At 40.1% G+C, this 27,727-nt stretch overlaps 1 protein-coding gene across 1 annotated transcript in view; it reads left to right on the forward strand.

The window, feature by feature from the left end:
- Positions 1-13,423, forward strand: part of LOC145398678 (uncharacterized) — a 90,159-nt gene extending 76,736 nt beyond the window's left edge. The window contains exons 5-6 of the mRNA XM_080271482.1: positions 10,708-10,929; positions 13,287-13,423. Coding sequence (XP_080127608.1) covers positions 10,708-10,929; positions 13,287-13,423 — 359 coding nt within the window. The remainder of the gene's footprint in view (positions 1-10,707; positions 10,930-13,286) is intronic.
- The last annotated feature ends 14,304 nt before the right edge of the window (positions 13,424-27,727 follow it).

Below are 27,727 nucleotides of genomic sequence, written 5' to 3' on the forward strand. Positions count from 1 at the left end.
ACTCCCTTTTTCAGTAGGTCTGTAAGTGGTGATACAAGAATAGAAAAGTTAAGAACAAATCTCCTGTAATAACCTACCATTCCCAAAAATCTTTGTAGCTCTTTCCTACTTTTAGGACTGGGAAGATCACTTATAACCTGAACCTTAGCTCCTGGTGGTGCAACATGTCCATCACCAATTACATACCCAAGGTACTGAACTTTAGCTTGACCAAACTCACACTTTGATAAATTAGCTACAAGATTAGCCTGAACTAAACGGTCAAGAAATTTACTGACATGGCATAGATGATCTTTCCAGTTGTCACTGAAGATTAATACATCATCAATATAAACAACACACCCTGCCAAACCCTCTGTTACAACATTCATGAGCTTCTGAAATGTGGCTGGTGCATTCTTCATACAATACGGCATTACAGAACATGCAAAAGCCTTTCCTAGTGTTACAAAACATGAGATCTCCCTAGCACGTTCAGTCATAGGTACTTGCCAGTATCCCTTTAACAAATCAAACTTACTTATGTACCTAGCCTTTCCGATCTTGTCTATGCAATCTTCCACACGAGGGAGAGGGTAAGTGTCTGTTTTGGTTATCTGATTAACACGTCTGTAGTCGATGCAAAGCCGCTGTGACCCACCTGGCTTAGGGACTAGAGTGACAGGAGAACTCCACTCGCTCTGACAGGGCTCATTCATCTTGTGGTCCAACAGGTAGCCAAGCTCCTTCTGGATGAGAGGAACTTTCACTGGGTTCACACCATAAGGAGGCAGTTTAATTGGCTTTGCGTCTTCAACATCGACATCATGCATCAACACAGTAGTTCTTCCTGGAGTGGCACGGAACACTTGCGGGTACTCCTGCAGTAATGCCGAAAACTCCTGCCTTTCCTTGGGAGGTAGATGAGAAAGCTTAGTCTGGAGATCATTCATGATATCAGGATTCTTCCCCAAACTATCACTCAGGCTCATGCTGCATGGGAGAACTTCACTTGTAGACTCGGGTGGAACAGCTACAGTGCAGACTGGATTATTTTCGTCCCGCCTGTGATATAACTTAAGCATGTTGATGTGACATAGTTGCTTGCTCTTTCTACGATCTGGTGTGGCGATGACATAGTTGACATCACTGAGTTTCTTCTCCACGAAATAAGGGCCACTAAACTTGGCTTGAAGAGGTTGCCCATGAACTGGTAGCAGAATCAAAACCTGATCTCCTGGCTGAAAGTGGCGTAACCTGGACTTCTTATCATACCAAGTCTTCATCTTCTCCTGAGCAGCTCCTAAATTCTCTCTCGCCAGCTGTAAAGCAGTGGACAGCCGTTCTTTGAAATTCATCACATACTCCAGCAGGTTGACGTCATCTTCCTCCGACAGCCAGCATTCCTTGAGTAGCTTAAGGGGTCCTCTTACTTCATGGCCAAACAGTAGTTCAAAAGGTGAGAAGCCCAGTGATTCATTTGGAGATTCTCTTGCAGCAAACACAACGAATGGAAGACCTTTATCCCAGTCTTTCTGATGTTCCAAACAGTATTTCTTGAGCATCGATTTGAGTGTTTGATGATATCTTTCCAACGCTCCTTGGGTCTGGGGATGGTAAGCTGAAGACGTGATCTGGGTGATGCCCAACTCTTTCAGAGACTGCTTGAAAACGTTTGACATGAAATTACTTCCCCGGTCTGACTGTACCTCCTTGGGCAGACCAAACTTTGTGAAGAACCCTAGCATTTCCTTAACTACGTTCTTTGCTGAGATGTTTCTAAGTGGAATGGCTTCAGGATAACGAGTAGCCATATCAATCATGGTCAACACATAAGAAAATCCTGAAGAAGTCTTAGGAAGAGGGCCCACAATATCCACCAACACACGGGTGAAAGGCGCCTCAAAAGGAGGAATGGGAACTAGAGGTGCAACCTTTTCGGTCTGATTACACTTCCCCACAACTTGACAGGTGTGACAAGACTTACAATACCAGGAAACATCCCTGAAGATACCTGGCCAGTAGAAGTGTTTCAAAATGCGTGCCACAGTCTTCCTCACTCCAAGGTGTCCTGCCAAACTGGAATCATGAGCCACTCTAATGATATCCTGCCTACAAACACGAGGGATGACAACTTGATGTACAACCTCCCATTCACAGTCGGCTGATGCTGTTGGGGTCTCCACTTCCTCATAAGTACTCCTGACTTTACATAATAACAAGTAGAAGCACCGGCTGACTCTTCTTCACTGTAAGCAGAGTTAGCTAGACCTTTCAACTCAGGGTCAGCAACCTGCAACTCAACCAACTCTTGATGAGACAAATTATCAACACTACGGGGTACTGCCTCATCTGGTGAGTGGTCCAAATTAGCAAGAAAAGTGTCAGCTAGGATAACATCATCATCATCATTATCCTCTAAATCACCAGTAACTTTAGACTTAGCCCTAGTGACAGCACATGCAGGGAACACATCAGGGACATCACAATCCTGGGCCGCAGCCACTGGCTCACTAGACAACTGAGGAGCTGGACACACTTGACTTCCACCAATATCATTTCCAAGTAAGAAAGTTACACCTGACATTGGGAGTGTCTCAACCAACCCAACCATAACGGAACCATTAACAAAACCAGACTCTAAATTCACTCTGCACAGAGGGACAGAGAAGTAATTATTCCCTACACCTTGTAAGATTACAGTTTCATCAGAGGAATTAACATTAGAGCCTAGAACACTGGTCAGCATAAGGGATTGGCAAGCACCTGTATCACGATATATTTGAACTGATTTCCTGTCATTACTGTCCAGAGGACTGACAAAACCATCAGACAGGAAATTAGCACATGAACTCTTGAGAGTGTCACCCACGTTACTGCTCAAAAGAGGAGCTCCATCATGAAAATTTAAGTTACCCCTCAAAGCAGGTTCAGTTAACTCAGTTAAAGAATTCTGGGAACTCTCAAGAGTGGACACTAGACCAATTGACTGAATATTTAAAGACTCCTTTTTGTTCACATCACGCTGTCTTCTGAAACATCTCTCCGTAGTATGACCAAGCTTACTACAATAAGTACATTTACTTTTCTGAAATCTAGAGGTGAAGCTGGTATTTACTTCCTGAGAAACATCATCCTTATTCTCTTTCCTGTTACCTGTACTCTGAGTAGAGGCAACGTACTTACTCTCAGCTTTCCCTTTTTCCCTAGAATATCTCTTGTGAGTGAGAACATACTCATCAGCTAAAACTGCAGCATCAGACAAATTATCTATTCTTTTCTCATCAAGATATAGGCTTACATCTTTATAAATACACCTCTTGAAGTCCTCCAGCAAAATCATCTGCTTAAATTTACCAAAATCAGAATCCACATTCTTAGAATTTAACCACTGCTCTAACAGATCTTCTTTGATTTTTGCATACTCAACATGGGATTGCTTATCTTGCTTGTAAGTTGTCCTAAATTTTACTCTATAGGCTTCAGGAACAAGCTCATAGGCCTTAAGAATCAAGCTCTTAACTACATCATAATTATCAGACTGATCCTGAGGCAAAGATGCATAAGTTACTTGAGCTTTACCGGTGAGAACAGTTTGAAGGAGTACTGGCCAATACTCCTTAGGCCAGTTAAAACCTGTAGCTACCCTCTCAAACAACTGAAAATACTTTGTTAAATCAGATTCATTAAAAGGAGGGACAAGTTTAACATTTTTAGCCACATCAAAATCATCAGAGCTAGATGATCCAGTTCCACCTTGTTTCATGCGATACTCATGGTCTGCCTGAATCCTGGCAAGTTCAACTTGTGCCTGTATCTGTGCCTCCTGAATCCGAACCTGAGATTCAGCCTCCTTAGCCTGAGACTCAGCCTCCTTAGCACGTGCTTGAAATTCAGCCTCCTTAACACGAGACTCCGCCTCCTTAGCACAAGCCTCCTGCAAGGCTAGCTGTAACTTAGCTAATTCAATCTGCGTTTGCTCATTTGGAGGAGTTACATTAAACAAGCTCTTATTAATCATGCCAACAATTTGATCTTTAGAATGATGAGAGTGAACTGCAATTCCCAATTGTTGAGCAACAAGCTTAAGTTCATTCTTTGTTCTGTTTTCTATATCACACACTGTTTGCACATTTGACAAAAAATCTTTGGCTTCATCAAGTGTAGTAATAGTAGCCATCATGAATAAGTAACAGTCACAAAATATCAAGCAATATCCTTATGATAATATCCTGAATATCCTGATAAGAGGTCGCCAAATTTATGTTACGGAACAGAGAAAGATAACGTACACTTTAAGTGAGAATGCTAAAAATCACTACTGTCCCGTAAAGTTCCAGGTTCAAAACAAAAGAGTTAGGTAAAATTACAAGTTAAAGTTTAATGCTCAAACTAACAACAAAACATTCAGGACTCATAAGGATAATGTAATGGCAAATAAACAGGTTAAATATATGGTTAACTGCAATAGCCTCTATTAACACAAAATTAGCAAGAGTAAATTTATCTAAGTCAGCCCTGATAAAATGAGATACCAGATAATACTCAGTGAATGCCAGATAAATAATTACAGATACAAAATAATATTAAAACTGATGGACATAAAGATCTCTACATGAATTACAAAAACTTCACTAGGCCTACAAATTAAACTTATGCTATACAGTACAATAAAAAATGCAATAACAGTAATACTCAAAATTACACACAGCTGCTAGATGTTTGGAGATTTCTTGAGCACTCACAATAATAATATCTGTACAGGGGAGGACAGAGATGTGAACAAAATGAGGAGCAGATCTAAGTGGCAATGATGCAGAGACTGAGCTCATTATATAGGGGCCAGCAGAGCCTGATACAACTTGTAATAAGGACGCGCAAATGAAGCGATGGGGACAAACGGTCGACAATCCCGCACTGAATAACAGAAAGGACGACTTACTCTACTATAACGGTAGAAGGGGGGGACTGAGGCAGAACACGCTCGTGATCAAACATGCAGCATACTGTGCGTTAAAATTACACAAAGGATGATGAAATCATAGGCTATGTAACAATATATATAAATATATATATATATATATATATATATATATATATATATATATATATATATATATATATATATATGTAGTGCTGCTAACGGGTTACTGCCCTTTCCTCTCCTCCTTCCTTCTTTCCTTCCTTCCTTTTCTGTCATTCTTTCCTTCATTCTTTCCTCGTCCTTCTGCGTATGGGTGACTTTACACTCCCTCTTCTGCCTTTCCTTCCTTCATTCTTTCCTATTCCTTCACCCTACGGATGACTTTACACTGAGCGAGGAGCCAAATGGTTTGCTGTACACCAGGAAACCATTTACTACGCTGGGTGGTAACCATATTATCAAATTATGGCGCTGGTGGTTTAGTGGGTAATTAAAACACTCTAGTCGGATTGAGCCAGTGAAGGTTTATATCCAAGGGGTGGTTGGGGTTTATTGTTCATGTAATGCCACTCGGGGATGAGTGAGGCTGGTCCCTCTCATCTTAAATGTCAGGACAAACTTGCCTAGCCCCGGGCTCCTACGCTCATGGGCGTCCCGAGGCGGGGCAAGGGGGGAGCAGTTGCCCCCCCTTGGAATTCCAAAGTGTGTTTGAAACTTTCCCAGTCGTCACGTATATTTTCGTTCCTTTGAGTTATAGCATATCTGCATATGATTGATTTGAGTCTATTCATTCATTGTCACTTTATGCATTTGATGTAAGTCATGTAACTCATATAAGCATATGCCCATGCCTATTTGGAGTGTGTGTAATTTGATATATTTTAATCGCACATATATGTAGAATTTCTTTTATTTGGCCCCCTCTGACAAAAAATTCTGTGGACGCTCCTGCGCTACGCTCCTCATGGGGCAACGTAGGATTGGATGATGGGTAGGTGGATATATATATATATATATATATATATATATATATATATATATATATATATATATATATATATATATATATATATACATATATATGTCTCTCTATCCATCTACAGTATATATGTATATATATGTATTGATGGATAACTAGATAGATAGATAGGCATGCGTAGGTACGTACATACAATCCACAGAGCCCAAAACTCCTAAAATGCATTCCCATAATGATATAAGTCTCCTCCAAAAAGAGACATGCAAGAACGGAAACTCAGATTTTTTTAAAGTCCAAAGGTACAATAGCTTAAAAAATAGAGAGAAAGATTTTTACTCTTCAAAACTCAGTAAAGTCCTATATACTCGGTCTTTGGAATAAAGCATTGGTCCAAAAAACGCTACGAAAAAATCTGAAAATGACAAGTAATTCTAAACAAATTCAAAATGTCATATATGTCTAGCATTAAGATTACTAAACCTCCAACCTAAAAGAAAGAAAAAGAAATTCCAAGGAACAAAAATCCCCAGAAACGAACAAACAAAATCAAGTGAATATATTTCAAAATTACAATACGGTTCTTCTCAGAAATATATGCTTCAGTAAGACAAGAGAAAAAAGGGACCTCTAGGAATGGAGAATCTAAAAATATTAAGAAGGAAATTCACAGAGCTCAAAACACTACATAGACTCAAAGAAATCCCCCGAATTCATGTAATTGAAAACGAAATTAATACAAATACATCCAAAATCCAAAAAATCCAAAAATCTTCCCCAGATCCGAAACGGCCTTCTAGCAAATGCCGTCTCCCAAAGTCCCCTTTGACAGCGACTTGTGGCTAAAATGAACGAGTTTAGGCGAAAAAGGACGAAACGTGTTGACTTGTGTGTTTGGGATTAGAGGGGGGGAGGGGGATTAGGGTAAGGAAGAAGCGAAACATATAAAGGGAGATGGAGATAAACAGAAACAGACAGTGAGTGTATCTAGACGTCGCCGATCTTGTCCAAAAATGTTAGATTGTAGGGATTTTAAGAGGAGAAAATGTTCAAGTTGGTCTTGTCGTGAATGGCAGGAGAAAGATAAAAGACGAGTCTGGCGTTTGATTGCAGATTTATTCTCAAGAGGAAGTTATCTTGACAAGAGCGGTACTAAGGCGAGAGCGGTTTTATGCTAGCTAACTCCGAGTCCTTTATTCTTGCCTTTTCCCCCTTGCCTCTTGTCTCTCCTATTGCTTCGTAACTCCTTCTGCCCTGTCACTCCAATTTCCTCTGTATATGACTGTTGGGTCATGTGTGAGGGCACATGTGTGTGAGGAACTTTTTCCACAACTGTGGAGTTTTCCATCTGGCTTCATACTGTGCTGTGTGCGAAATTCCCTAGCTACTATCTGCACTGCTGATTCCTCCAACTCACTCGAGCTTATACAGGACTTTCTTCAAACCTCTATATTACATATTAACGTCATATATGTCACTAGCTACTATGTAGTGTGTTATGGTATTTTAGCGTCCTGTCACATGAAAAGGAAGAGAGACCAGTACATTTACTCAGAAAAAGAGAGACTGGGAGAGATCGATAGACAAGCAGAAAGACAGATACAGCATTACATATAATTAGACACAGATTGATAGAAAAATAGATAGACAGAGTATAAAATGCCAGGCTGAAAGAAGCATATGAGAGGAACACAGAGAGATAGATCATGCTTGAAAGAGGAAAGAGAGTCAAGTACATAAATAAATGAAGCAACAATGAAGCAGAAAGACAGATAGATGATGATAGACAGAGGGAGAGACAGTTAAGTCTTGCATGTCATATATCACCTACGAAGATCATGAGAAATTATTTAACAAAACTGTAATTTGCAGGCAGGTAGGCAGGAAGGAAGGCAGGAAAGCAGTCAGGCAGGCAGGCAGAAAGGAAGGAGGGAAGGAAGGCACGGAAGCTGGAAGGCAGGCGGGCAGAAAGGAAGGAAGGCAGGCAAGTAGACAGACAGGCAGGCGGGCAGAAAGTCAAGCAGACATTGAAAAAGGAAGAAAAAGTGAGAGGTGGGGATTTGAAGGTAGGAAATGGAGAAAGAGCAACAAAGATGAACAAATCACACAGATCATGGAATCCCAGTGAGGTGGTCCAACCTTAACACTAATGCTGTTACGTAAGGCAATGCTCAAGGCGCCATAGGAGGCTTGGCAGTGGTTCTTTTTCGGCCTCTTTGCATATCTACTCTTAAGGAGCTATCACACGGCACTTCATGCGAGGTTTGCGGAGGATACGATGGTAAATCGGAACGGTAACGTAGTAAAATTGCCGACGATACCACGGCATTTGGAATTTATCTGGATGGATTCCTGCCGAGGATACGACGGACAAAACTGTGTGACCAAAACCCAGGCGACTCGACAGAGAATATATCGTACTACAGCGTTGAACATTTAGCCTAACACTGAATACTTATTAATATTTTAGAATAAATATCAATCGTTTTGAAACCCTTATAAAGAGTTGATATTTCCTATACTGAGGAAACTGTGATGTCGATAAAATAATCACGTGTTTACAACTGAGGACTCCACTGCAGCTAGACGTACTGCTACCAGTCGCCACCTGAAAACATCACAACAACAACAACGTACTGCTTAATCAGTAGACTACAATGGCTTCTTCACAAATTTCCTGGACTAGGGCAGCTGAATTCGACCTTATGGACAGAGATCACCTTCCACAGTCGCGAGACAAGGCTCTGGCAACAATGTGAGAAGCATGTCCTTTGCCGAGGATACGAGGAACGTGTGTGATAGCTTCCAAGTTTTGTTCCACTTAAATCTTCTTCGGCCGTTCCTGATACGAGGTACCGTGTGATATCCCCTTTACTCTCCTTTGTATATTAACGCGTATCTGTTTAATATCGACGTAGGTAGCATCAGTAACATACAAGATTAGATTTGTGTAATGTGCAAAATAAATCGCTGTGGAAGAGGTGTTATGAAGTCTTCAAAACCAACTAAACTTGCATCTCACTCAGATGTCGTAGACGTACGTGTAAAAAGAAAAGTATTCCACCAGAAGGACCTATTCAACACCTTCCACTCACTCCGGATATGTGCTGTATATGAAAAAGTAGAAGCACCACCAGAGGGAAACTTCATAGGACCAGAAGATAATAATAATAATGAGAGAGAGAGAGAGAGAGAGAGAGAGAGAGAGAGAGAGAGAGAGAGAGAGAAAGACAGAGAGAGAGAGAGAGAGAGAGAGAGAGAGACTTTGATCTTCAGCAGAACTTCTCTCATTCCATGCTTCATCTTAGGCTCCTCCCTCCTGCCTACCACCTTAACAGATTATTGTTCTCTGTCTGTCTGTCAGAGATGAATTTCTTAGTAAGGCATAAGTTTAGTCTTGTTAAATATTCATTGTCTGAGAAGAGAGAGAGAGAGAGAGAGAGAGAGAGAGAGCGAGAGAGAGAGGATGATGAGGGGATAGGGATATTAGGGAAGATAAGGAGAAGGAAGGGAAATCAGTGAGAGAGGAGAGGAAGCAGTGAATGATGGATTAAAAAGGAATGAAAAGAGAAAGAAGAAGAGTGACGAGAGAGCGATGGCGGAGAATTATGGAGAAGAACAGGAAAAGAGAGGGAGAAGTAGGAAGGAAGAGAGCGAGAGATGGATGGAGGGATGGAAGGGAAGAGAAATGGAAGAGAGGGATAAATAGGAAAGGAGGGACTGAAGGAAAGAAGGAATGAAGGAGGGAAGGAATGAAGGCGGTAAAGGAGGAGGAAACGAGGGAAGAGAGGGTGGGACTGTGGAATGGAACGGATCGGTAATGCAAGGTATGATGGTTGTGGCCGGCCTGGAATGGGAATTGAAATTGAGAGAGAGAGAGAGAGAGAGAGAGAGAGAGAGAGAGAGAGAGAGAATTGTTCCTGAAGCCTCTTACTTAGGCAAACCATCTTTAATACCAGTTGTCTAGGCCTTCCCATTCTTCTTCCTTCTTTCACCCTCTCCTCTATTTTCTTTGTTTCTTTCATTCTTTCTTTTTTTTTTCTTCTTTCCTTCTCCTCCTCCTTCTTGTTCTTCTTCTTCTTCTTTCTTCTTGTTCTTCGTTTCAACTTTTTTTTTCTTTTTCTTCTCCTCCTCCTTCTTCTCCTTTCACTTCCACACTTCGTGTTAGGTTGTGATGTTTATTTTTTTTTTTCAAAATTGTCTACAGTTTTACTCTCTCTCTCTCTCTCTCTCTCTCTCTCTCTCTTTCAATTTCCATTTTTCCTTCGTTTTTGCTCTCTTTCCTTGCTTATTTCCCCCCTCCTTCCTTTTTTTTTTTTTTTTGTCTTGTTTCATTTGTTCTTTCTTTCTATTTCCCTATGATTGCGTCCTTCTCCTTTAGTAAATATATAACATTACCATTGCCTGAACGGATGATTAATTTTGTATTTAATACTCAGCAAGTTAGCGTGAAATCAACTTCCCCTCAACGCTCCAGGGAGTTGTCCACGCTACTTGGAAGACTAGGATCGTTGACGAACGTGTATAGGTTTGTGCATGCATGTGTGTGTATATATGGAGAGGCACGGGCGTGAATGTCTGTGTTTGTCTGACTCTCTTAGCTTCTTCAATATAAAGCATTGGAATCAATAAATCTTAAATTTCCAGGTGCGATATACAGAGCCACAGCCAAAGTCCAGGACTAGAATTGACATATGTGTCGATATGTGTGTACCGTATGTTTGTGTATGTGTAAATATATGTACGTGTGAGTGTTTGAATGTTTCTGTCTCTGTGAGTGCACATTTTTAAAAATCATTATAACACCCCCCATCTTCTCTGACTGCAGGCGTGATGTACAAGGCCACAGCCGAGGACGAGGACCTGGGCCTAACCTGCCCCCTGGGGCCAGGTCTCAACGCCCGCTGCCCCTGCGCCGCCGTTACGTACTCACTGAGGGCCGACATGGACGACGCCTTTGACATCCATGAGTCCTCGGGTCAACTCTCACTGAAGCCTGGCGTGGATCTGAGGCCTGGCATACACTACCAAGTGGACATTGTGGCCTCCAGTGAGTATAATGAGAGACAGGCACGGTATAGAGAGAAAAAAATTATGGTAGACAGAGGGACATTTTTATCCACAATTCCTTGGGTCAACTCTCACTGAGGCAGCACAGGTGCAGGGGTGTGTCGGTCTGGGCAGCGCAGGTGTTGAAACGCAGATTCTTGCACACTTGTGGCTCAGCAACACCATGACTTCTACGAAGGTCAAACCTCAACGTGTATGGAGGAGTTGACAGGGACTGTCCGTCGACACCAGCCATCCTGATTATAAGAAAGGGAAGTTCAAGGAGGATACATGGCCCGGAACTGATTGCACCCTGCATTATAGGGCGATATGTTTATTTTCCAGTGTAGGAATGGATACTATAAATCTTTTTATACTCAAAGTAGAATGTACTGTAGTTGGGACTTAGCATCATCTCCTTCGTTGTGATGCCATGCTTACTGAAGCCTCAGGGAAAGAGAAGAGAGTATTTTTTCTTTTTAATGTGTCCGACTCTGGGCATAGGCTTCACAGCCTGCTCCCAAGGCCAGGTAGTCCTCCTACAAACACATGTCACCACTTCGGCGTTAACACCCACCGTCCTTATTGAATACATGCTAGGGCTGTCTCATACAGGATTGGTGTTATGGTATTAGGGGATTTATTTTTACGACATGTCGGCGGGTCTTCAGGTAGATCAATGAAGTCTCCTTTATGAAATTCAAATCCTTAAACTGTTCCCTGCCCCAGCGGGAATTCGAACCTGGGTCCATTAGGATTGCAGGTCACCCCTCTACGGATTCAGCCATCGCGTTCCCCGTAGGATAGAGAGAGAGAGAGAGAGAGAGAGAGAGTACTATTACTACTACTACTACTACTCCTAATACTAGTAGCAGTAGTAGTAGTAGTAGAAGGAGTAGTAGCCTGCATTCTCAGGTATTGGTAAGTAGTAAATTGTTGTAATGGCAGTAGCAGTAGTAGCAGTAGTGATCGTTAGTAGTTACATTGACACGTAAATAATTAATCAATAATTTCCAATACGATATTTCATGTATTCAGGAGTGTGAGTATATACTGTGCAAATTGTTTTGTATGTTTCGCACATTGTTCAGACCAGCTACTCATACTGTAAATATTCTGCCAGATGTGTCCTCAGGCTACCATATATTTTACCTGTTTTCCGTGTGTACTCCTTTCCAAACATTATTCACCTCTCCACACTGACCTCTTTTCTTTATTGATGTCGTACAACTGCATTATTTTCTTGAACCCATTATCAAAGTCAAATTTTGAACTAAGCTCATGAGAGTATTTTACGGCTGCCCTGTACACAGTACCACACACAGTGACTCTCAGTGTGTGCAGCAAACCAGTTCTGCCCTGTGTTGTGCTGCCCTTCCCTGTGTCTGCCTTGCACAGGCCTGCACTGCGCCTCAGTATGAGCTTGGTCTAACACCTACCTGCCTCTTCCTCTTCTCCCCCCACACACACAAATTAACCCCTGCCAGACTGTCCCTTCTCCCCTCCTCCCACACACAGAATCAAACCCAAGCCTATCTGCCTCTTCTCTCCCCCACCCTCCTCTCCCCACAACCTAAGTTGTGTCTGCCTACTTCTCTTCACAACACACTTCTGTCTACCTGTCTCATCTCCCCCCACACAACCTAACCCCTGTCGGCCTACCTCATCTCCCCCCATCGCGCAGCCCAGTTCCTGCCTGCCTGCCTCATCTCCTCACACACACAACCTAACCTCTGCCAGCCTGCTTCTTCTCCCCCCTCCCACACACAAGCACACAACCTAACCCCTGCCTGTCTGCCTTTTCTCCGCCCCACCCTACTCACACAATCTAACTCCTGTCTGCCTGCTTCTTGACTCCCCTAAAACACACACACACACACACACACACACACACACACACACACACACACACACACACACACACACACACACACACACACACACACAGTCTAACCGCTGTCTGCCTGCTTCTTCTCTCCCCTAACACACACACACACACACACACACACACACACACACACACACACGGTCTAACCGCTGTCTGCCTGCTTCTTCTCTCCCCTAACACACACACACACACACACACACACACACACACACACACACACACACACACACACAAAGCAAACCCCTACCAGTCTGCCTTCTTTACCGCTCCATTCCACTCACTCGACCTAACCCCTGCCTGCCTGCTTCTTCTCTCCCCTCACCACCTTTACACACAAAACTTAACCCCTGTCCGTCTGCCTCTTCCCCTCCTTAACCCCCTCCCACACACACACAACAGAACCGTTGCCTGTCTGCCTTTTCATCCCCCCCAACACAGCCTAATCCCTGCCTGCCTGTCTCTCCTACCAGACACAAATGCGTCTATGAGCACCCCAGTGCACCAGTTGTCAGCCGTGCAGACACTGACGGTGGTGGTGCACAGTGACGATACTCTACACGACCTGCTGAGTGGCCACCAGATGGGCACAGGGATGGTGGCTGACTAGGTGAGTGAGCCGATAGGTGGATGAATTGTTGGGTGGACGAATGGGTGGTTGGATAGGTGGATAGATAGATGGATGGATGAATGCATGAATACTGTGTACTGATAATGGATGTGTTGGTGGGCAGCTAATTGCTTGAACTGAAGAGTACCGTGAACATTGGTGATACGTGAACAGGTGGCTTGTACTGGAGGGGGTGTATGGATAGAAGTGTGTGTGTGTGTGTGTGTGTGTGTGTGTGTGTGTTCTGTATTGTTGAATGAATGTATTTTTTGAAAGGCATCAGCATATATTTGGTAGAGCTGATAAATTAATGGCACATGAATGGGAGAGGGGATGTAAAGGTGTATGGGTTGAGAGATGGGTGTTAAGTTAAATTTATGGTTCAGTGGGTTGGTGTCATTGTTTCTTGGCGCACCCATGGACATTTATAGTGCGTTGTCAGGCACAGTATGTGTTTGATAGATGGATAGGTGGGTAGTTTGGCGGATTGATGGATGTTATATTGGGAAATATGACTAGATGTGGTGATGGATAGTCTAAGCTCCTGGAATGAGCCTGGTTGACCTCTGCACTGTAGATGATGACGCTGGATATTTATCTGATAAGTAATCCGATGGTCAGAAGGACGACAAAGTGTTTCTGGTTGAATGGAGGGATTTATAGAATTATTATGTCCGACAGGGCAAAGCTTGATCCAGCCAACTTTTGAACATAATTGAGGTTGGTCAGCTGGACAGACTGAGAGATGGACGGACAGACAAATTTATGTCTATCTATTGCCAGATGCGTTAATCCTGGAAAGGTAACTACAGGAACATGAATGAATAAGAAAATTAATTCATTGGAGAAAAGATGGGTGGATGGACTGATAAGTAGATAGGAATAAGGCTGAACAGAGTAGGATGTAAGATATAACAAAGAAATTCGTAAGATTGAGAGAGAGAGAGAGAGAGAGAGAGAGATTTACTTACAAAGTCACTCACACAGCTAACTTCAATGGACATGAAGAAGGGTGACACATACAGTGCTAAATGGGCAAGCCGATGTACTTAAGTTGCTCATTTTGCATTTATAAACAAGTGCAATCACACAAACACCCGCCACCAAATTTATGGTGGCACGGATATAACCGGGCGGTTCCACTGCCTGGTTATAGAAACATTCCTCAGTTCCCTCCCTATCCCCGGATTGGATGGCGGACTGCAGGAGAAGGGCAGCTTCAGGATACTAGACAGCCAGATGAGCCTGGGGTTATAGTATCAAAAGCTGCAGCAACAGGAACAGCAGCTGTCATACTTACCATTTCTATGTCTTTCATGAAAGTCATTCTAACCACATGTGATGTTCTTAAACTGCTCACCATCATTATAAACTAGTATTTGCACACTTACAAACATATAGTCTCTATAAAACAGTCATTTCAAGATTTCAGACAAATACATTTCCTGATATTCACTGAAATACTTAACCCTTAAAGCCTAGGGCTTAATGTAACACATTGCTCGCTGTACCCAGGGACATTTGCAAAAACTGCTTGTTTTCAAACCATCATATATCAGCAACCATATCACCTAGAACATTAATTAAAGACCCAAATACTCAACTACCATTCGTCTCACAACTGCATCTATCCAAAATGTCTAGGCAGATGCATTGTGGAGTGTGGAGGTGGAAAAATAACATCACATTTCAGGTAGCAGCAAGGCTGTGTCCCAGTGAGCACCCAAGTCTGTGGCTAGGGTGAGCTGTTCACTCAGGACACAGACCAGTATGGGATGTCCTTCTCTCCCTCCCCCTTGCTCCACTAGGCATTTTCACTCCTCCTACCTACATATAAATCTCCTTTTTTTCATCATACTTCACCATGGAAATAGTACTCATTTCTAAACTCTGCTCAGGTAGATGTCGCTCCTTGTTGCATAGCAGGTAGACATGGGTCTCTCAGACCCTAAAATACATAAATTCGAGAAAAATGTTCATGTTTCCTTTATCCCAATACTAAAAATAGAGTAACATCTTTAATGTTTCCACAACACAAACATGTAAAAAATTAACTGTTCTTTTCTTTTTATATTTTTAACACATTTTTAAAATAAAATGTGGAAAAAATAGTAAATAAATTTTGGCCTTCTATAAGGAAAAATATATCTGAATGGTAGCTTGAGTGGTCCCAAAGCTTGGCATGGGATGGTGCTTCATGGTGTGAAGAGGGGCTGTCAGAAACTGCATTCATATCTGCAATCAGGGAGGAAAAAAAAAAAAAAATCTCACACACCTCAGGTAGACGTGGGTCTCACATACCCAACTTATATTCATGTACCCCTGTACTGCGGAAATGGAGAGAGAGCTTGAAGTAACTCCCTCACCCCTTGCACGGATACACAAAGTTAGGAAGCTACTGAGAAGAACAAGGCTCCCGGGTATTTACAAGTTAATGAACTAGAAAATGGGACGGGGGTGTGGGTTTCTCACACCCACCTTTACCTGAGCAAGGTTAAGTATTTAATTTATAACACTTATTCCGTGTACTGTAGCTGTTTTTATATTTTGATAACTCACTTGTATTGCACTTGCCTTTCTAAAGTCCTTGATTCATTTAAAAAGTGTCAGACCTTGCTTTTGTTACAAAACTTATTCTCTACAGTGAACTTCTCTTTACAGGAACATGTCACACTCCACATAGTAGCTTTCATTGGCAGGCGTCGTTTTCCCACTCAGTAATGACAACAGTGATACTTGTACAACATTTTAAGGTTTTGTTTGATGCATATTCTTTAATTCGTTTCATATTAACAGGGAAAAATTATGTACCGTACTGGATAGTATTTCTGAATGATTGGAAATACATCAAGACTGGCAATAAATTAGATGTCATCAAATTGTGTGATTCCATATATTCGTGTTAATTTAACACGTAAAGTTTAGAGATATATGAAAATTAGTGCTTAATATTAATCATCACAGCATGAATTTAGAAATACTACTAAGGATTTCAGGGGCAGTGTCCAACTGTTTTTTTTAAATAACGTCTCAACAAAGCGTCGGACAAGGATTTAACTTTGGCAGTGCATGTTTGAGACCCCGACCTAATTTGTAAAATTATGCTTTTGTACCAAATGTGTATGATTAAGGCATTTATAAGAGTAAATGTAGGGTAAACTTAGCTAAAATCGTCAGAGGCATGTAGCGAGGCTAGCTTCGGTCACGATACAAGCCCCGCCCACAATTCGGAACGTGACGTCGGTGTGACGTAATAGTAATCACCGACGCAAGTGGCAGTTCTGTCTTTATGTAAGCTGCTTCAGATTCAATGCCTCAGGGTTACTCATATTTCTGAGCTGCGGCTGATTTTTAGAGTGACTGTACATCCCTCCAGACTCCCTATTAGTACATAGTATATGCATCGCCCTCTTACACATATTGTGATGTCAATATGACTTATTCACTTCTGAAGAGTAGTAATCACTGCCTGAGCCGGCACCGCTGGGCGAGGTGATGTGGCGGCCGCCGACAGGCGAGACGTTACCAAACCGAAACTTCAGCGATGGCGAGCATAGATAGATTTCGCAAACATTCTTCTCATATAAGGACCATACTGAATGTATAGTAAGGGTGAAATATTACTTCGGTGTGTGTGTGTGTGTGTGTGTGTGTGTGTGTGTGTGTGTGTGTGTGTAAGAGAGAGAGAGAGAGAGAGAGAGAGAGAGAAAGTACAGTATGTGGGGGGGGTTAGAAAGATAGAAATGCCACTTGCGTCGGTGATTACTATTACGTCACACCGATGTCACGTTCCGAATTGTGGGCGAGGCTTGTATCGTGACCGAAGCTAGCCTCGCTACATGCCTCTGACGATTTTAGCTAAGTTTACCCTACATTTACTCTTATAAATGCCTTAATCATACACATTTGGTACAAAAGCATAATTTTACAAATTAGGTCGGGGTCTCAAACATGCACTGCCAAAGTTAAATCCTTGTCCGACGCTTTGTTGAGACGTTATTTAAAAAAAACAGTTGGACACTGCCCCTGAAATCCTTAGTAGCTTAAAGGTCGCCTTGGGCAGCCACTCCACTCGTTGTCAGAAGACCAGATATGAGTCATAACTCGGGAACCGGTTGCCTGATCGGACAGGAAATTGTTTTATCCTTCAAGTTAGAGCATTTTAACGATTCCTTGTTATAACAAAAATTGCGCTACATGCGCCGGTTTTTGCTGTTACAATAACTTCAGTGCCCACAAAGGAAGTGATCTGCCTTGTCAAAGGGGCAGAAATGAGTCATGACTCGGGAACCTGTGGCCCGATTGGACTAGAAATTGTTTTATTCATCAAGTTATAGCATTTTAGCCGTACCTTGCTGTAACAAAAATTGCGCTACAATGCGCAGTTTTTGCAGTGTTACGGTAACAAACAGAAAAACCAACAAACATACAGAAATTGGATCATTATAATATGGATTTTACCAGCTCAGTAATCAGTTTAACTACCTATCTACATATTTTATCTGTCAATCTATCTGTCTATATAATAATTACGATAATAGTAATAATAATGATAAATAGTAGTAGTAGTAGTGGTAACAGTAGTATCAGTAGTAGTAGCAGTAGTAGTAGTAGTAGTAGCAGTAATAGTAGTAGTAGTAGTAGTAGTAGTAATAATAATAATAATTATAATAATAACTATAATAATAATAATAATAATAATAATAATAATAATAATAAATTTCGGTTTATTTATTCATCACAGGCAGTGGCTGAAAATACACAAACCGTTAATCTAGTATACTGACCTAACGGGGTCAAAAGGTTGCCCCTGGCTGCTCCTGACCCGACACACTGCCAGCTCCACCGAGGCTGGAGTAAGATGTAGGCGTAAGGGGACAGACCGCCTACTCTTTACCCTGCTGAGTCTTGAACCCTTGCAGGTCTTCCACCGCAGCACACCTTGAGCTAATTTGACAAGTGAGAGCTCACCACACCTAGCAAGTAGTGCGGTCTGAGTGGGGCTCGAACTCGGGCTCATTGAATTGGGAGTCGAGTGCTCTATCAACCATTCCACCATCTGTGTGTGTGTGTGTGTGTGTGTGTGTGTGTGTGTGTTTTGAGAGTTCGGGGTTTAATGAAATGTTAAGAATATTTTGATCAGAAATTTTATGTTTAATAAATGTAAAACTGGAAATTTATGACGTTAATTTAAAGTATTATCAAAGTTTTGAGTTAAAAATGTTGCAAGCGGGTTTTCGGATGTTTACATTAGTGGTAATATATGTTGACAATGTTTGACACATATGTGAGATAACTGTATTAGTTTTGCTGTAAAAAGCTCTACTCCACTTTGTTTACAGTTCCAAACCCTTAAATCTGTACATTACTCAGTGCATTTCGTATAGATGTCAGAGGTATTTTGAAGATAAAAAATCACTTTACAAGATACGAGGTCTGTTCTGAAAGTATCCGACCTTAGGCTTTAAAATAATAAGTAGCTAACCTGTTGAACTAGGACATTCATCCCCCTCAATGTTGGCCCCTTCTAACTTTACAAATGTAAACCAGTATTTTCCCCACTCCCACTCCCTGAAACATTTTTCAGTGTTGGTTTTCAGTATCTCCTGCAGGTGCTTCATCGCATTCCTTATGATCTCTTCTCTTCTCTCAAATCGGGAACCCTTCAGTAGGGTTTTGAGTTTGGGGAATAAGTAAAAATCTCACTGAGCCATGTCTGGTGAGTAGGGAGCCTGCGGGATGTCGTGCTTGGCCCAAAATTCCTGAATTAATTGGGAAGAATGAGGTTGCACTGTCAATTTGGAACTTCCAACTTGCCGCTTTCCAAAGGTCTGGTCTCTACCGTCGAACTGCGTCACGAAGACAATGGATAGCATGGAAGTAGTAATGTTTGTTGTCAGTCCAACCTTCTGGTGCGTATTCGTTATGCACGGCACCACAGTAGTAAAAAAAAAAAAAAAAAAAAACTGTCAACGTGTGAGTGCATTTCACCTTTCTGCGGGCCTGTCGGGCTTTTTTAGCCGAGGCTACCCTACATGCTTTTACTGCTACGACTGTGCTTTGGTTTCTGGGTCATACCTCTTCATCCAAGTCTCACCTCCATTGATAACAGTCTTCAGAAGGTCTGGATCGCGATTAGCACACGCCAACATGTCTTGAGCATTGCTCATCTGAGAGAAGAGATCATGACGAATGCGACGAAGCACCTGCAGGAGATACCGAAAACTTACTTTGAAAAATGTCACAGACAGTAGAAACAACGCTGGGCTACGTGTCAAGTCAGAAGGGGCCTCCTTTGAGGGGGATTAGTGTCTTAGCTCAACAGGGTAGGTATACATTTATCTTTTTTAAGCTCGGATACTTAATGACCAGCCTCGTATAATGCTGTAGAGAGTTTTGAATGGGTCATAATAAGTGTTATATTTTGAAGTACGTATCAAAGACTATTTAATTTCCTGTAATAGTAGTCTTTTCACTAATTATTATGATTTGTTTATAATAAATTCTTGCTGCCTCTGAGTGACTATCAACTAAAAAAAAAAAAAAAAAAAAAAAAAAATATCCTGGCGGCATGGGTTAACTGAGTCTATATCTAACCCTCCAGCTTGAAAACTCTCTCTAAATCTGAAATTAGTCTTCTGGAGGCAGCAAGATTAAAACTTTTTAAGGTGTCACCATAATCAAGGGGTTTCCCTATGTACAAACAATACATGAAGAATAAAATTGATTTTCCACGTAGTATTAGGTATTACTGGATGTTGAATTAGTTTTGAGATTAGAGTATGTGGCTGAAACTTATTGTATCGGGAAGAGAATTTATCTTGTAAAAGATGTGATAAATGGAGTGAAAAGTACACAGAAGCTTCATGGGTGTTAAATGATATCTTTTTGACAGACATAATGTATACCCTCTTTCATAAATGTAGCAAGTGTGTTAACATTATGGCCAATATATTTGTAAAAAATAAACATAACGAAAGACATGAAGTTATTTCGGTGATGATACAGTACATTACGTATTGTTATAAACATCAACAAAGCACAGGTAGACTGATCATTATGGTATTTTTATATACAGGAAATATGTATATAACTTGGTAAGATATATATATATATATATATATATATATATATATATATATATATATATATATATATATATATATATATATATATATATATATATATATATATATATATATATATAAACTATTTGTTCATTGCAACTATTTGATTATTGACTAAACCATATAATAGAAAATCATTAATTTATAGTACTATTACCTGCCAGCTACTTGAAGTGAGTTTGTTGAACAAAAGGTGAACTAACATAATTGTCTTTGATAATCGCCAGCTGGATAGTCTATCAGCATTATGTGCTAATTGTCTTTTGGCCAACATTTGAGCAGTTTGTGGTAATTTGAAGATTATAAGTTAGAAAAGAAGTATGCACATGCTTTTTATTTTACCTTCATAAACTTTGCTGATCATATTATATAAGTATGACGTGCAGACAGGTGCCATGTTAGTTATTGCGTGAATTTTATGTAAAGGAATTGCACATAAATTATATCTGAGCCTCCTGCAGGGGGGTAGCCAGAAAGTTCACAAGGAGGGGGGGCGGGAGAAATATGTCTATAGATTCTTGAAAAAGTGGTGGGAGGCGAGCGAGCCATTTGCAGCTGGGTAGTCTGAGGGGGGCTCACAGCGCCTCCCCAGGAAAATTTTTGAAAATTAAGTACTTTTACGGGCTTTCAGAGGCCTATGAATGTATGTATTGGAATATTTAGATGATAATTCATTATAGTGAAAATGGAGAAAAATGGAGCAAGAAAATGATTTTGGCTGAAAAAAGAAGCTTTTTTAATCATCCTTATGGAACAGAAGAACAGTAATTAATCTGGGAGTTCCATGTGCATTTTCCTCGCCTTTGAGAGCATAATATTCTTCGCTAAACTGGTTGGAACCTGGAAAAGTCAAAATTAATCTGACAAAACGTTATAACAAAAACATATAATAGTGTTCTAAAGGAAAGCAATATAATTTTAAATATTTCACAAACCTCTTGGTGCCTCGACTCAAGTATCATATAACATTTTAAGAACCACTTCCATAGTCCATACATCATCTGTAAATATAAATGTCTACCCATTTGGATAAACTAAAAGTGTAAGCCTTTAAAATATGCTAAATTACTTAGACTCTTCAACTGTTTTTAATTGAATGTTCTAAGATAACAAATATTTTGTTATATACTGTATATATATATATATATATATATATATATATATATATATATATATATATATATATATATATATATATATATATATATATATATAAATATATATACCAGATTTCTCTATTGATCATAGACAATAAAAGCTCTAGCACTCTTTCGAGCTGATTGTTTTCATACTTTGAACAGATAATGCGTAAGATATCATAGTTCCCATAAATTTAACTAGAAACACTGATTAACAAAAACATAAAATACTGTCGAACTCAGACAAATAAATGTAGTTTCATTCATACTGGTTTTCTATAACCGCTATTTCAACTAAACAGAAAAAAATCAACACCAGTTCTAGATACATAGATATGCTCTCAGCAATTTTGCATGCCGTGACTGTGCTGTATATTCATAAAAGGTGATTCAGTCTTCTTCTTTTTCTCTTTGAGAACTAATCCAAAATTATGTCTGCATGACTCTTGACTCACCATGATTCTCTCTCTCTCTCTCTCTCTCAAGTGATTTATTTATTTATTTTTAAAGATTATTTTTTTAGTCCCGTATGACTTCAAGACACTCAATGGGAGAGAGGGGGCTGCCGCCTCCTCCGCTTCCCCCCCCCCCCTTCGCTATACCCCTGGCCTCCTGGGCATCAGAAATTTAATTCCTCATGCCATCTATCTAGATACACACCTCCCGATCCCCTCACACCCTCTCCCCTCCCATTTCACCATTACTTCTTCCTTTTTACCCCCTCCCACCCTATCCCTTCCCACTGGAAAAAAAAAGAAAGAAAGAAACCTAAAGTAGATGGTATACTAATATTACATATCTCATATTTCACACCTTGCAACCTTCTGAAGGTGGATATATCAGAAGTAAAATGTAAATAAAAAAAATATAATAAAATACCACACTAAATCACGTCTTTATTTCATGAGAATAGCATTAGTATGCGGCCTTCATGGATTTGGAGAGAGCATATGACAGGGTGGATAGAAATTGATTGTGGAAAATATTAAGAATATACGGAGTTGATGGGAAGTTGCTGAAAGCCGTGAAGAGTATGTATGAGGGTGCTAAGGCGCAGTGCATGTGGGTAGTGAACTGAGTGCATTCTCCTGTCTAAAGGTTGGGCAGAAACAAGGATGTGTCATGTCTCCATGGTTGTTCAGTCTGTATATGGATGGGGTTATAAAAGAGATACAAGGTAGGGCAGTGAATGTTGGAGCAGCCCTAGTGAGAGAGGGCAGTGTTTGAAAACTTCCTGTACTGTTGTTTGCAAATGATACTGTGTTGTTGAGTGAAGACGAAGGGGAGCTGCAAGGCTTGGTGGATGAGTTTGGGAGACTATGTAAGAAACGGAATTTAAAGGTGAATGTAGCAAGAGTAAAGTTATGGTCTTGGAGGGAGGTGAAGTCAGTGAATGTACAGTGAGGTTGGATGATGAGGAAATGGAAAATATGAGTACGTTTAAGTACCTGGGGAGTGTGATGAGTCAGGATGGAAGTTTGGAGGGTGAAGTGCTTGAAAGGGTGCAACAGGGAAGAAAGGCTGCCGGTTCCTTGAAAGCAGTGAGAAGAAACAGGGAAGTGAGCATGGAAGTGAAAAGCTGCTACATAACAGTCTTGTGATACCAACTTTAACGTATGGAAGTGAAGCTTGCATCTTGTTGAAGGGACTGAAGTCAGCAGGTGAAAGCAGTGGAAATGAGTTATTGGAAAGGAGCATATGGAATCACATGGAGAGACAGACTGACAAATGAGGAAGTAGAGGAGGGTTGTGGTGTGGATCTGGGTGTGATAGGAAGTATTAGGAGAAACACATCGAAGTGGTTTGGACATGTGGAGAGGATGGAGAGTAAGAGACTAACCAGGAGAGTGTATGTGAGTGAGGTGAGGGGGGAGAGGGAGGGAGAGGCCAAGGATGAGATGGAGGGTTGGAGTGGAGAGGTATATGAGAGAGGGGGGTGTGAGCTGGGAGCAGGGCAATGAAATGGTGGGGAACAGGGCGACATGGAGGCGATTTGTTTGTGGTCACCCCTTACGGGATTGAGGCGTCTGGCAATAGATAGATAGACAGCATTAGTAGTTCTGAAACCAAACTTCTCGGTGAACAGATAAATATTTACTGCATTCCGTAAAATTTCAGACTCATAATTTGACTGGTACATAGACTGAGAAGGAATGCCTTACTACACCATGAATAAAGAAAATCTATACACCAATCTCTCACATGTCTATCTGTCTATCTATGTATCAGTCTATGGTTTATTTACGTATCTATCATCCAGTCCTATATTTGTCAATCAGTAGCATTTAGATCTAGGGCTAGGCTACTCTGTCCTGAGAGTTTAGGTAAGTACCAGTTACTGGCTCCTGACTGGTAAACTGTGAGCAATAAACACCAGGCACTAATTAGATGCAATCCCTTTCAGGTCATATATATATATATATATATATATATATATATATATATATATATATATATATATATATATATATATATATATATATATATATATATATATATATATATATATATATATATATATATATATATATATATATATATATATATATATATATATATATATATATATATATATATATATATATATATATATATATATATATATATATATATATATATATATATATATATATATATATATATATATATATATATATATATATATATATATTATAGCTTGCCATCCAGCCATCCACTCACTCGATATAGTGCTGCTCTAGGGTGTCTGCCCTTTCCTCTCCTCCATCCTTCTTTCCTTCCATCCTCATGTGTCATTCTTTCCTTCATTTTTTCCTTGTCCTTCTGCCTACGGGTGACTTTACACTCCCTCTTCTGTTTTTCTTTCCTTCATTCTTTTCTCTTCCTTGTGCCTGTGGGTGCCTCTACACTGAGTGACAAGCCAAATGGTTTCCTGTGCACCAGGAAACCATTTACTACGCTGGGTGGTAACCATTATAACCAAAATTTAGCACCTGGTGGTTTAGTGGGTAATTATTGCACTCCAATCGGATTAAGCCGGTGAAGGTTTATATCCAAGGGGTGGTTGGGGTTGATTGCTCATGTAATGCCAAAGAGGGATGAGTGAGGCTGGGCACTCTCATCTTAAATGTCGGGACCAACTGCCTAGCCCAGGGCTCCTACGCTCCTCATGGGGCAATGTAGGACTGGATGATGGATTGATGGATGGATGGATGGATGGATATATCTGTATCTATATCTATATCTATCTATCTATCTATATCTATCTATCTATATCTATATCTACTGTATATCTATCTATCTATCTGTCTATTTATGTAGAACTACATATTATATAGATAGATAGATAAATAGATAGATAGAAGCAGGGAGTCAGATGATGAGAGGTGTTGTGTCTGCGAGAATCGAGCAATGCTAAACATGCCTACACTGAGGAAAGCTGACGACAGCGGGCAGTAAGGAGATGATGCAATTAGCTGTCAGCAGTCCTCTCGTGAACAAAGACCTAGTCCATCCACGAGGAACACACGTGACACACCCCTGCTACACCAGAATTTAGGAAAGAGAGCTCAGACGGAGATTAGCCACAGAAGAGGCAAGAGAGAAGTAGACAGGCCTCAGAGGAGACAGGTGACGGGAGAAGGGCTTGGCAATTTGAGAGAGAGAGACAGATAGCAAGACAGGGAGGTAGCTACCCGGGACTTATACTCGTCCGTGTGAGAGACTTGTTAATATTTCCAAGACAAATAAAAATAGTCCCATACTATTCTTTACCTCTCCTGTCACTACATGACATTTGGTAGCAGCGAACGTATACGAACCTCGTCTACGAATCAACATTAAATTCCTACAAAATATCAAGATTGAAAACAAGAATATCTCTCTCTCAATCAACAACACAACCAGCTCCTGACGCTTCTCTCCATCCAGCCCCCTCCGTCTCCCAGATCATCATGCTGATGCAGAGGTCAAGAGATCACACGACGCCTTGCAAGTAGTTTAACAAAATATTGATACAATATTGCAATTTCTACGACGAATCAGCGAACTACAACCATCTACAATCAACTACAATTAACAACTCTACGTCGTCTGTATAATCTTCTACACGCACCTACAAGAAGCGGCAGTCTTCATCCTACAACGAGTAAATCACAAGAAAAAAGGACCAAGAATACATCAAGAAAGAAAGAAAACAAACAAACAAACAAACGAAGAGTGAGAGACGACTCACAACTCATAACCACCAGACCTCACCCTCCTCTCTCTGCTACATCCACCCAACCCCCACCGCTTATGCAGGTGTGAAGAGGTCAAGACACGCAGCAAAACACCAAGTCCATATTTACAACTCGTCTTACTCACCCGTCTTCACTCAAGTTACTCATCGCTACTCATTCACTCACCACAGCTACCAGTGTGGGAAGCCGACGTCACCATGTGCTGAGACGACAACACGCCAATCAACCCGCGAAGGACAACGCTATCACCACGTGCAACACCACTCACACCATTTCCACTACGGTAAAAATTAGTGAGTTACATAGTTGCTTCATTTGTACAATACACAGTGATAGACAATAAGCTTCTGCACAAACATATAAAACGTGCTGTATAGTTACAACTTAAATACACATACTTACTTCAGTTATCTGCATAACTCAAACACTAAATAATCACCAACGATAAATATTCTACACTGTATATATTCATTCATTTATTATAACATTTATTTACTGCCAAAGAGTGTTACCATTTATAATTACATAAAATACGTGTTTCATACATACAGCTATACATTATTACATCTACAAAGTAATAAAGAAAATATACCATCACAGTTACTCAATGAGCGATTAAAAGAACTGTATTAAACATATATTAATTAAAGCTACCTAGTGGAAACAGATAAATTAACTTACAAAAAAAAAAAAAAAAATGGCCAACACAAATGCCGTTAGCAAGAGTGAACATCTTCAACACAATCGTGAAGACAATGATTTCCACACAGTGCTGACACACATATTACTCACGATAGGTACAGGTGAACAACAAGTCAGTGTGTATAGTTAATACTGTATATAGTGTATATATTTTTTATATAAAATAACAAAATATGGGACTATATAATATCATTTTATAATATCTGTGCAATATAAACTAAACTTTAAAAAAGTATCCCAAGGAAATTAGCCAGTAATTATGCAACCATGAACAACATGGAAAAAGCGTACACAAGCAAAGAGAAACAAACTATAGAAAATCAATACATACAAAAAAAAAAAAAAAAAGAAATAAAGAAAGAAAAAGTAAACAAGAAAAAAGAGAAATAGAGTAAGATCACATAACAAACAAATGAAAATAAGTGTAAGTGTTACTACATACGTCAAAATACCACATAAACTACAAACAAAAAAGCAAATTGTTGTCTCCACAAACAAGTGGCATGACACATCATCACTATCATCGACCGCAGCATATGTTAGGACTGCAGTTATTACAATTATGTTACTCCATATTACAATTATGTAACTACAAACAGTATGTACCAATTTATGTGACAGTTGCATTAACAAGATGTAACTTTTATGTAACTTTAACTACAATTATGTAACTACAAACGATATGTAACAATTATGTAACGACAAACGATTGCATTATGTTACACTTTGCTAATTAACAGTTGCATTAACAAGATGTAACTTTTATGTAACTTTAACTACAATTATAAGGCCAAGACACTTATGTAATAGTTGCATTAACAAAATGTAACTACTATTATAAGGCCACACAATTATGCATTAATACAATATTTTGTAACAATTCATAAAATGTTACAATTATGTAGTACCACAATGTTAGTACAATATTATAAGTCATACAATTATAGCACAATTCTGTATTACCAGTATCATCATACAAGTTAGGTGAAATATTAGACATTACTAAAGTGATAACTCTATGTAATGTATAACCTAGCAGTATTACCATTGCACAATTATATGCGTACGTCTGTTGTACATGCACGTCTTACAAAGTGTTATACAACAACCATTGCA

The sequence above is a fragment of the Coenobita brevimanus genome, chromosome 46 (genome assembly GCF_032717465.1).
Source record: "Coenobita brevimanus isolate Jiangsu-jjx chromosome 46, ASM3271746v2, whole genome shotgun sequence".
Lineage (NCBI taxonomy): Eukaryota > Metazoa > Arthropoda > Malacostraca > Decapoda > Coenobitidae > Coenobita > Coenobita brevimanus.